Below are 12,875 nucleotides of genomic sequence, written 5' to 3' on the forward strand. Positions count from 1 at the left end.
GTGTATATATACACTGTGATAAGCTTTACCAGATGGTATACTCAAATTTACAGAAACTAATTTTTAAAGTATGTTTCCCAAGTCACAATATATAAGTCTGATACACTGTTGCATGGTAACAAAATCCCAATTCTGAAGGCCAGCTAGTGCAGAAATATTTAGGAAAAAGAAGAGAATGCCAGCCAAAGCGTGGGGAGAGTGTCACTCCTATAGTTCTAAAAGGTATGATATATACTTATCTTCTGGCATTACCTGGTACATAGTATAGGTGCTCAATAAATAATCTGAGTGAATGCGTGACTGAATGAATAAATGAGTAGGAGAAACTTAATGTTTCTTCAAATGAACTAAATCAAACAAGAAAGCATTTGTGATCCCATGGGAGATACACTTATAAACTAAGGAAGTCATTAATAAGGCTGACCAAGGTTCCAAGCCATAGCTCAGAGGCTAGAAGAAGTAGATATCCCAAGATTCCCCTCACCTCCTAATTAATTTCAACAATCCTCTTCATATGCTTTGAAAATTTTACCTTGGTGAATTCCTACAGAGCAAAAGCATCCTTTGTAAGTACAGCATGCTTTCAGGAATTAGCCATAGTCAGAAAATTGTGTGTGTGTGTGTGTGTGTGTGTGTTTGTGTACATACTCAGATATATATGAGCTAACTGAGAAACAAAATTAATTTTCTGCTATGTGCTAAAATATCCATTTGCTACTAAAGGGTTTTTTCTATTCATGTCATATTCAGGGCAGAACAGCAATTGTTGGTACATACTTACTACCCAATTAGTTCAGGAGAGCTGAACTACACTCTTGCATAGTTTTACAACCAAGCCTTGTTTTTAAACTTTAGCTTGCCATTTGATAGTAACATAGCTGTAAAGATGAATTCAGAAGTCATCTTGCAAAAGCATTTTAAGTAAAAAGCTGTGCAAAAGCACAGAGCAATAAATCTACCACCCAGGAAAAATTAAGTGGTATAATTTTAAACTATACCTTGACATAAAAGAAAATGAAGACATATGAAAAGTAATTCATGATGGCTTCCATATGATAGATGCATTATTCTATTTTTAGAGATTACCTCTGTTACTATAACTTTTATAACCTTTTTGAAGAGCTAATTTCCTAAGAAATATATTTTTTAAATAATGATATTAAACATGCAAAATAAATTATTAAAACCTAACTATTTTCTTCCTGGTCAACTCTTGTTTAAAAAAATTTTGGCAATATTGTTAATAAAGAATATTATTAACTATATATATAATATATAATACATAAACTGATGCAGTTTAAAGCATAGATTATTAAAACAGTGAAATCCAAAGGTTACTGCTCAACTATACTGTTACTGGTTCACTTTAAAATCTATGTTAGGGCAGGGCACGGTGGCGCACACCTGTAATCCCAGCACTTTGAGAGGCCCAGGCAGGTGGATTACCTGAGGTCAGGAGTTTAAGACCAGCCTGGCCAACATGGTGAAACCTCATCTCTACTAAAAAATACAAAAATTAGCCGGGCGTGGTGCTGTGTGCCTGTAATCCCAGATACTTGGGAGGTGGAGGCAGGAAAATCACTTGAACCTAGGAGATGGAGGCTGCAGTGAGCCGATATTGCACCACTGCACTCCAGCCTGGGCGAGAGAACAGGATCCTGTCTCCAAAAAAATAAAAAATAAATAAAATCTATGTTAAAAATAAATCTAAATATGAAAATCAAAATCCAAAGTTATAAGCAAATAACTGTTATAACAATTTCCACAATTAGTATTAAGCTATGTTCCCATATTAAATGGCAGCAATTTTTAATGTATAATCAATACAAGATTAAAATACATCTTTTTTAAAATGTTATTTTAAGTTCTGGGATACATGTGCAGGATGTGCAGGTTTGTTACATAGGTAAACGCGTGCCATGGCAGTTTGCTGCACCTATCAACCCATCACCTAGGTATTAAGCCCAGCATGCATTAGCTATTTTTCCTGATATTCTCCCCACCCCTAGAATATATCTTCATTCTAATTTAGATTATATCATTAGTAATAAAATTTTCACAAACAAGTTAGTAGTACTTATTTATTAACAAATACATTTTGGAGAGTTCCAACAATTTAAGGTGTCCTTCTCTTTTAAACAACTTAAAAACTATATAATTATCTTTGCACTGAGGCTATAAATTTCCATTTATATAACATATTTTTCAGATAGGGAAAGTTAATATTGAATAATCAATGAGCAAGGAGAAGCAAGCTTTAAAAACTTCCCAACTCTTAGGAATCATGAAAATAATTTTTCATGATTATTTTAGTGTCCCTGAAATTATCAAATGCATCATTTCCATTAAAACATATATGAGTATAAAGGGAAAATATGAAGTTTATTCAAAAGGAGCAAAAAAGAGAGATCAAATGTATGAAAAGTTCTTTATATCCTAAAAATGAACAACAGAAAGAAGAAGTTGTAATTGGTAATACAAATCAAAAGATCACTTTCCCTACAAGTTTTGAGACTGCAAATATTTTAAAAATTAGAAATAGTTTTAATATTGTATTATTGTTCTATGTATTATATATTATAGTTTGCTTTATAGCAGATGCCCCCTCCCCCTTAATTAATCTAAAACCTTAAGGATAAATAGTTCCATGTGATTCATAATTGTTGAATGAATACAACTTTTCCTAAAGTTGTTAGGTTTCATAGATTATTCCTGCCACTTCTAGGATTTTATGAATCTATACTCGTCACAGTTTTCTGAAAATAACAATAATAGTAGAGAACATATATCAAGTCCTTATTTATACATATTAAAAGGCAATCTAGAAGAACAGTTAAGAGCCACTGTCTGAGTTCAAATACTGCCGCTTCACTTACTACCTACATGACCCTGGGCGAGTTACTTCTCAGTGTCTCCATTTACTTATAAAATGGGATAAGTACCTACCTCATAAGGATTAAATAGTAATTGTTTAGCTCAGTGCCTGGAACACAGTTAATGCTACGTTAAGGGTTAGTTATTATTATTACTGTGTGCCATGTATGAGTTTTACTTTACACACATTACTTCATTAATTCTCATTTAACCTATTTTTCATATGAGGATATTGAGGTTTACAACGGCTAAGCAACTTGCCTTAGTGAAAAAAAGCTAGCAAGTGGAAGGGCCAATATTGAAGCCCAGGTTCTCCGATAGCTATGCCAGTGTATCCTCAAACTAGTCTCCGTGGATATATCTGTAGAGATTCACAAGTTTTTCCTCATTATTTTTAATTTTAAATCATTCTAGGAAAATTTTCAAATGAAAAACATTTTCATAGAGTAGACTTTAATTTCTGAAATCATCAAACTGGTATATGCAAATCCCTGGCATTCACGGGAATATTCTCATAGATCTAGGACTTTTTTTTTTTTCTTACAAAGCAGTCAACTCGTAAAACTTCAAACATAACACAGAGCTTTCACTCTTCAAGAATGAGAGAATACGCCAGCTGCTATGGCTGACACCTGTAATCCCAGCACTTTGGGAGGCGAAGGCGACAGGATCGCTTGAGCCCAGGAGTTCAAGACCAGCCTGGACAACAAAGTGAGATCCTGTCTCAACAAAAAATACAAAAAATTTGCCAGATGTGGTGGTGCAGATCTACAGTCCCAGCTACTCAGGAGGCTGAGCTGTGAGGATTGCTTGAGTCCTGGGAGGTTGAGGCTGCAGTAAGCCATGATCACACCACTGCAATCCAACCTGGGTGACACAGCAAGACCCTGTCTCATATTGAAAAAAAAAAAAAAAAAAAAAAAGAATGAGAGCAACAGCTATTTTTCAAAATCCTTATTCCCCATATTCATTTTAGATACCAAGTTCGGGACCTTTTGGCTAGTCTACTTTAAGAAGTAAAAATATTTTTTAAACGACAATGACATAAAACGTGTTACCTCTTTGTAACAACTGGTCTTGATTTTAAAGAAAAAAACAACACATTAAAAAAACAAACATTTAAAAGTATTCCCTTAGTAAACAGTAAACAGTACTAGTACTCACATTCAGCACCAGTCTCTCATCTTTACTCCAATTCTGTATCTACAAGAGCCTACAAGAATTTTTCACTTGAACAACTCAAATAATAAGCCCCAAGCAATTTTCCCTAGACCACTTTTCCCCAAACAAGATCCCTCTTCCACATCTCTAATTCCTCCAATGATATTATCATTCTCTCAGTCATCTAGGCTCATGGCCAGAATAATCTTTGACTCCTATCTCTCTCTTATTCTCTATACTCAAAACCATATGTCTTTCTTCAAATGAATTTCATTCATAGGCCCAACTCCATTCCCACTTATCCACCTCTTTCAGGTGTCATCACCCTACTCCTTCCCTCCAACCCTATCACTGTCTAAACCATCACCTGTTTATCCTTCTTAAAGGACCAATTCGATCATGCTTGTCCTCTGCTTTATAACCTCCATGAATTGCCATTACTCAACCTACAGAATAAAATCCAAATGTTGAATTTAGAACTTTTGATCATGTAAGACTGATCATTTGAGAATTTACAGTGAATTCTCCCCTTTTATAAAAGTGTGTAACCACATAATATCCTGTATGTTTCTTAGCCATTTCCTATTACTGTTATTAGTGGTGTGGAGGCTTCTACAGAAATAAGATTTCTTTTATATATCCTTACCAGATACTAAGTAGATAACCAATTACCGAGTTAGATACTACCAGTTAACAGTGCATATATCCTGAGTACCTGATATGTGATCATTTATTCAACAGATATTTGCTGAATAATGAATCTGTGCTGAAGATACTAATGTGACTTCCATCTACTAAGAGATTTCCATGTGCCAGACAACACTAGTTTAGATGCATTATCTCACTTAATACAAGTCATCCTCAGATAGTATTATCAATCTCATTTTTAGTATGAGGCAATTATATCTCTAGTATAGTCTACTTTAAAAAGTAGAGCCAAAATCAGAACTGAGTAAAAAGTTTGTACTCTTTAACACTGTATTCTACTCCTATAGAAATATTACTCTAAAGAAAGGAGCTGTCATCTATTCGGCATGGTGGACACACAAATATAATACTTTGTCCTAAATACTATGAAGGATGCAATTAATGTCTTATTTGAGCACAAAATGATGGGCCAAACTCTAGGGTAAAAAGATGGAGAGTCAGAGATATCTGGAGATGACATGTTTAAGAATGAATCACAGTTACAAAATAAAGAAACAACATTCCCAAAAAAGGGGATAACCTGTGCAAAGGTAGAAAAGCACAAATTTCATGACTTACTCAGAAAACAGCAAACAGTTCAGTTTTCTAGAAAGTAAGTGTGATAAGGGAGACTGGTAGAAAGGGCAAGCATAGTCAGATCATGAACAGTTTAGCCAACGAGTTTAGATTTTGGCCAATAACTAAGAGAAAGCCATTGTGTAATTTTAAGCAAGAGGGAATAATCACATTTGTGCTTTAGAAACACTGCTCTGTACTGACAAATGGACTGGAAGAGCTACAGCCTAGAAGCAGGGACACCATTTTAGGTTACTGAAAGAGTTCAGGCAAGAGACTAACCTAGAACAGTGGCGAGGGACAGAAAAAGATTGATTCAAAAGATATAGAGGAAACAGAACTACAGGACTTGGTATCCAATTAGGTTGGGGGTTTGTAGGAAGGTGAGGGAAAGGAAAGAATCTAGGTAAATCCAAGGTTTCTCTCTTGAGCTCTGTCTGGGTGGATGGAAGCACCATTAACTAAACAGGGAGGAGGAGCAAAAACAAGGTAAATATAAAGAAAATGTCAGATGGTATTGGTACATACTTCTAGTATACCCAAAAGATGTCTAGTAAACAAATAGGTATACCTAGATCTCAGGAGAAATCCAAGGTAAAAATACAAAACTGGAAGATAATGACAAGGAGAGTGAATGAAACTTCCTAGAGAAATGTGTACAAAAGGAGACAGCCAAAGATCAAGTTGTGGAGACCACCAATATTTAAAACAGGCAGACAGAAGTATGAAAACTAGGAGAGAGTAGTGATACAGAAGCTTAGAAAGGAGAAAGTTTCATGAAGAAGGGAGTTGTCAATGCACTAAATGTACCAAAGAGATGAGGATTTGAAAATTGAGTAACTGGTGACTTGAAGAAGAGAGGTAGCAGAGGAATGGCTGGTAAAGAAAGCTAAACTAGACAGGGTTGAGTGAATGGCAGGGAAGAAAATAGAGGCAGAAAGTTTGAGAAGAGTAACAACTAGAGAAGAAAAGAGCACAGAAGAGCAACATTTTTAGAATGGTAGAGATTTTAGTATTTTTATAGGATGAGAAAGGGACTAGTGGAAAATGAGATTTTAAAATTATACCTCTGTACTTAAAATTAGTATATGGAAAAGTTACCCATGATACAATGTTAAGCAAAAAAACAAGTTGCAGAATATGTATGCTATAATATCACTTAAAATTCTGACTCCTTTCAACGGCCCTCAAGGCGTTTAGGTCTTTATGATCTGGCCCATACCTACCTTTAACTTCATGGTATGCCATTTTCCCCTTCATTCATTATGTCCCAGCAACACTGGCCATTCTTTTTGGTCCTTCAACACACAAGCCTGTTTTTGCCTCAGGAATTCTGCACTTGCTGATACTTCTGCCAGAATGCTCTTCTCCTGATCAAAGGCTAGTTCCCTGAAGTCATTCATATCTCAGTTCAAACATCCTTCCTCAGAGAGGTCTGCCTACCTTTATGTAATATTGCATATCTCTTCACCTCAGCCCCCAAAAGTTACCAGCAATACCTTGTGTTAGCAACTACCATTATGTGAAATTCTTATTTACTTGTCCATTCCCCTCCTAGAAATGTAAGCTCTGTAACAGAGATTTCATCTTCCACATATGCAACATATTGTTCACCACATATCCCCGCTGCTTAAAATAATACCGGGCACATAGTAGACACTCTGCTGTTGAATGAAAATCTGTACACACACACATACACACACACACACACACACACACAGAGATGTATTTACATGAAAAATACTAAGAAAGGTCAGAAAGGATCTAATACTTGAACTTATTTATATGGGGGCAGCATGAGGCTAGGAAGAGAGGCATACAATAACCATTCACTGTTTCCTTCATCTCTATTCAAACTTTCTGCAGAAGTCATGTCTTTTGCAATTGAAAAAAAAATTAATAATGATCATACGAGCCTAGGACAGTCAATCTATTCTGCTTCTCTATTTTCGTTTGGTGGGCTATAATGATCTAATCACCTGTGGAACAAGCGACTACTCTGATTGCAGGTTGATCCTTGAGTTGTTTTGGTATGGCAGTTCAAAGTTAAAATCTTAAATCTTGGAGCTGGAAAGAGCTTAGGGATCATCTAATCCAACCCCCTAGTTTTATAGATGAGGAAGAAGAGACTTATAGCAATTTAATTAATAAAAAATAGGGCATTGATGAAAAAGTTTCAAAGACTATATGATTAAGAACAATTTAAAAGACTAATCTACTATATGTTATATGTAATTTAAATAATAAAAGCCTCCTAAAAGTTACTCTCACATATAACCTACAATCTTCTGGTGAAAACTATTACTCTCAAAGTAAACTTATTTCCCTAAGCATACTATTTGACCAATGAACTCTACAGTTAAAGCATCATAATATATCAAAGGATATGGAATACACGTATGTATGTGTGTGTATATATATATGGAGTGAAAATATTATTCACTCTTGATACCCTAACACTGTTAGGTGTGCAGACTAACTGAAGTTAGCAGGCACTTCTTTCCACAGGGTAGACATACAATACATCAAGTGTATCATACATTTAAGGATTCATTATACTTTGATTCAAATTTCTGTATCAATTTCTATAATGTATATTTAATGGGATAAAAACCAAATGTTAGGTTAAGAAATGCACTATACTATGTCATTTATAGAAATGTCTTAACTATTTCTCTCTCTAGATATACTATAGTTTACCAGGAATACAACAAATTTTGTCCAAATTTCTGAATAATACCACCTTATGTTTAACACACTGTCTCACCTGACCCTCACAAACAACCCCAGAGACAGCAGATATTATTACTTCCATTTAGTATATAAAAATGAGGCTCAGAGATTAAGGAGCTTGACCACAGTCATTCAGACAAGTCCTAGAACCTAGATCCTCTACTTCTTAGCCATTGTTCTTTCCAACGCCCAGATTACTTCACATTTACCATTTACTAAAATGTAAATATAATTTCCTTCCTTCCTTATCAGTGAAGGTGAAGAGTACCAAAATCCTAGCATTCCTATCCTATTCTACCTGAACTTTTAGTACATCACATTAGTCATTCATCTTAACACTGATGAGAAAGATGTGAAAGTCACCTTAACTGAGAATTGTGCTTATCAATAATTCTGTATGAAATCCTACCAAATAGTCAATTACTTTCTTAATCATAATAAAGGTACCCACTTATTTAGAAAGCTCCCTACAAACAATAACCAAAACAGTGTTAAAATGGTCTTTCTAGTTGGAAATAAAATCTGAAACCAAATCTTAGCCCTACTACTAACTGTTCAACACTCAGTGCATTTCTTAATTTAGTATCATCCTCATCCAAAAATGAGGATACCACCACCTGCTTCTGTGAGTTGCTGGGAAGATCAGATGGTACAATAGGTGTAAAGCAATTAGCTCTTAGAAAATGGCCAGATCTGCTAACATGGTGAAACCCTGTCTCTACTAAAAATACAAAAAAAAAATTTAGCCAGGTGTGGCGGCACGCGCATGTAGTCCCAGCTACTTGGGAGGCTGAGGCAGGAGAATCACTTGAACCCGGGAGGCGGAGGTTGCAGTGACCAGAGATTGTGCCACTGCACTCCAGCCTAGCGACAGAGCTAGACTCTGTCTAAAAAAAAAAAAAAGAAAAAGGCCAGATCTTATAGTTGTTAGAGACACAGATGCAGATAGCTACTGCTGATAGGTAATGTCATTTAATTTATGTGAACTTTTACTTGTTTAACTTCTAGTGTGCCCTTATTTTTTTTCTCCCAAATATTTGGGGCAGGACACAATACACTCATGCTCCCAGGGAATAAACTAAAGTGAGAGCTGAATTTCATTCTTGTTTCAACCCCTGTAATTAAGCAACAGAGTAAAAATCTATTATTTGACTGTCTCGGAATTGGCTATATCTAAATCTAAGCTTACATTATTTTGACTCCTACTCTTTATCTGAGTTGGCTAACTGCATCTTTCACTCTATTTTGAAATAAAACTAATAAGCCAATTTTATAAATACAAATAAAAATACAGTGAATTCATCTTGGGTGAAAAGAGTAGGAAGCCTTCAGGGAGAATGCAGAGAGGGACTTAACACTGAGAAATTATGTATTCAGAAGTCCATTTTGTCCTAATTTACTTTCTCTTTTAATCTTCACAAACATTCTAATCAATAGAGGCCTCATCTTATAGATTAGGAAAGTTTAGAAGCTTTAACTCTGACTCTCTCCCCTTTGCTCAAGGTGCTTAACCACTCTAACCTACAAGAAGGCTCTTGCTCAACTCAAGGCCTTAATCTCTGCTCAGAATGGTCTCCTGTTTCTCCACAAGGCTGTCTCCTTCTGCTTCAGGTCTCACCTCAAATAGTAACTCCTCCGTTCAATCTAAAGTAGTGTACACCTACGTCAGTGTAGTCTGGTAAATTTTTTTTAAAAAGAAAAAAAATAAAGTTGTGTACGCCAATTACTCATCTTTATTTCCTTCAGAGAACACAAAATGGTCTGTATTCATCTTCTTTTTGTGTTTAAGGGCAGAGATACTTTGATTATGACGATGAACATACCTGCCTACAGTCATTTAGCAAGTAAATAGTAGGCCCTGGAAACCAATCCAAGGAAATCTGACTGCAAGCTCCTGCACTGCCCTACCACTACTTTTTGTACAGACGATAGGGAAAGTGCTTTGGGCTGGGAAATAAATTAAGAGGTGTGCCTTGCTGCTTTTTTATATTCATTCACTATAAAGAAATTATACATACAGTTAATACCACAAAATATTTAATCCGAATTTATGCATACAGTTAATATTATAAAATAATTCGAATTTCAAGAGCTATTACATTGCCTATTAGAATCACAACTCAATTTGGAAAAACACTACATTTATAATGAGCCTTATCCTAATACTTCAAATTTGTTAATTGGCATCTGCGCAAATAGTTATTCAGGGCTAAAAGAGAATTGTCACATACACAAATGAGTTTTACTAACAAGCTTATAATATTCTTTTAAAAATTGTTTTGAATTTCACAATACATCATGCAGAAAACTTTTAAAACCAGCCATATGACATCATTTCGATAATGGTGTTCTTTAAGAAAGATGACACATGCACGCACTGTTGCGTTTTTGCTGTTAAACCATATTCTTGCAGGTAAGTCACTTCATGTAAAACGCTAAGCGCGGCTAAAGCGGACCACTAACAACATTCTCTTTGTTACCTTACCCACAGGATTTAATACTTACTGCTGAGTTCTCCATCCTCAGATACTCCTGTCCCTCTCATTCCTAGGTAAGTCAGTCCCAGTATTAGGAAAAATAAGCAGGCAGCAGTTAAGAGAAACATCGACAAGTAGTGGGCACTGAAACTCCCTGTTGGGGACACCTCCTCCCGTTTAAATTGCTGGAGAAGTTCCTCTTCGGGTTCGGAAAGCTTCGGTTTGTTGTATGTGTTTTTCAGGTAGGTATGATTGGAGCCCGTATGATTGGCGTGATTGATCCTGAGTGAACTAGAGGCGGCCACCGCCGCACTGGGAGGGAGACTGTTAGAATAAATCCTGGGGGAGTCCACACTGAAGGCCCCACCGCCAATATGATTATTGGTTTTCAGAAGGGAGCCTGTTGACGAATCCAAGGTTGAGTCCATGTCAGTAAGTGGCGGGGGCAGGAGAGGGGTCAGTTTCTTAGCGTTAACACGGTATCTAGGAACGGGGCTGGAGTCCACTTGATCACACCCTCCTCCCTGCTCCGCGGCCGCCGCCTCTTCGAGGTTTCGGCTCCTGTCTAGACTCCCGGCAGCCGCCGCCCTGTCATTCATCGCGAGTCCTCCCCCTCCCTGAACTGAAGTCTCCAGCCTGCCGCCGGCCGATTTAGCAGTCAGCGCGGGGAGAGGCTTACTATGGGTTCGTCTGGGCCGATGCCGGGAAAGGGAGTCGTCCTTTAATACCTGTCTGCTGGAGGCCACGTCGTCGTCGTCCTCTTCCTCTGAGTCCGAATAGTTTTCCCGGCAGCTGTAGGGGACAAGCCGGCTGCCATTCACGGTCCGGCTCGCCCAGAGCGGCTCCTCGGTCTCCGGGTCCCTCTCCTCACCGTCCTCTCCCTCCCCTTCCTCGTCCTCCACTGCTCCATCTTTCCCCGGCGGGGTCTGCAGCTCGGGGCCCGCCGGCCTCCTGGCCCCCCACCACGAGTGGGGCTTCCTTCGCTCGGCAGAGTTGCTGTTAGTCACCTCGCTGGCGGCCAGGGGCGCCGGCGGCGCTTTGAGCCCGCGGTACTGGAGCGAAGCCCGGTCCTTCCTCCCGCCGCCGCCGGCCTGGTCCCGGGGACTGGCCTCCACGTCCGACTCGTCCGAGCTGAAGCCCAGTAGCACTTTGCTGCCAGCCGCGGGGGCGGCGGAGGCGCCCCCGGGCCCTCCCAGGAGGCTCTCTGGGCCAGAGGCCGAGATTCGGCACAGGCCCCCAGGAGTCCTTAAGTAGGAGAGGTCGCCCGAGACCGGCCGGACCCCCATCCCCGCGGCCGCCGCCGCCGCTGGTCCCGCGGCTGCGACCGTGGCGGCTGCCGTGTTATTGTTATTACTGTTCCGCGTCTTGTTGCCGCGGCCCCCTGACCGGTGCTGTTGCTGCTCTTCCTCTCGAAGCTTCTTCAGCTTCTTGAGGTAGACCGGGCGGGTGCTCTCCGTCACTGGTCCGGGAGACAGGCCGTAACGGCGGAGCTGAGAGAAAAGCTCCTCATCCGAGAGCTGCTGAGGCGCCGAAGCCGCTGCCGCCGCCATTTTCTCTCCAGGGTGTTTTACAAGCTCCGCGCTACCGGAAGTGACGCGCCGCCCTAGACCCTGAACTAGACCGCGCTGCGTCGCCCTCCCAGCGCCGCGGGCATCTCGGCCAATGGGAGGCGCGGGAGGAGCTCACCTGAGCGGGAAAGAGCCACCTGAGCAGCGCGCGGCTCCCACGGCGGAGACTGTTTCTACTCTCTCACCTTGAGGTGTCGGCGCATTCTCCCCCTCCTCTCTATCTCATCTCCAGCTGTTCTCCGCACTGCCCTTCCAAGTGCCGTTCCCGGGAGCTGTCTCTTACTAAACCACACCTTGACCTCTCCTTCCTAGGTTCCTGCCACCGGGCAGTAATAATTGAAATCTACCTTGAAGTTTATGGCATAAGTTTTCTTTACATCTGGATTCCCAATGCCGAGGGAGCCTAGACCTACTGAAAGAAATTCTGCTGGCCAGACTAGATTGGCAGCTTTCCCGTCTGACTTCAGGTTGTCTATTTTCAGTTCGTCTTTAGCTTGACCTACCAAAAAAAAAAATTTTAAGTGACTTTCTCTCGCTGCTCTTTTTGAGAAGCCTCACCTCTCTCATTCTGAGAAGATACGAAGTACACCAATCACAATACAATTTTCTTCTAGCGTAATGGCTGTTCATTCATTAGTTAATTGTAAGATATTATCTTTTTTTCCTTTTTTGAAACCTAATGACTTTACTACGTCAGCACTTGAAAGTGAAAGAGCTTGTCTGCTTCATTTTAAGACTCTCAGAGACATAACACATGATCCTATTTATTTCCTTCTTAGCACCTTTCCAACCAATAGTT

General features: G+C 39.3%; 1 protein-coding gene across 1 annotated transcript in view; it reads right to left on the reverse strand.

Annotated features, from left to right (window-relative positions):
* LEMD3 (LEM domain containing 3) overlaps positions 1-12,502 on the reverse strand; it is a 79,174-nt gene extending 66,672 nt beyond the window's left edge. The window contains exon 1 of the mRNA XM_509197.8: positions 10,537-12,502. Within this exon, the coding sequence (XP_509197.3) occupies positions 10,537-12,058 (1,522 nt within the window). The 5' untranslated portion in view covers positions 12,059-12,502. The remainder of the gene's footprint in view (positions 1-10,536) is intronic.
* Positions 12,503-12,875: the final 373 nt, after the last annotated feature.

Source organism: Pan troglodytes, chromosome 10 (genome assembly GCF_028858775.2).
Source record: "Pan troglodytes isolate AG18354 chromosome 10, NHGRI_mPanTro3-v2.0_pri, whole genome shotgun sequence".
Lineage (NCBI taxonomy): Eukaryota > Metazoa > Chordata > Mammalia > Primates > Hominidae > Pan > Pan troglodytes.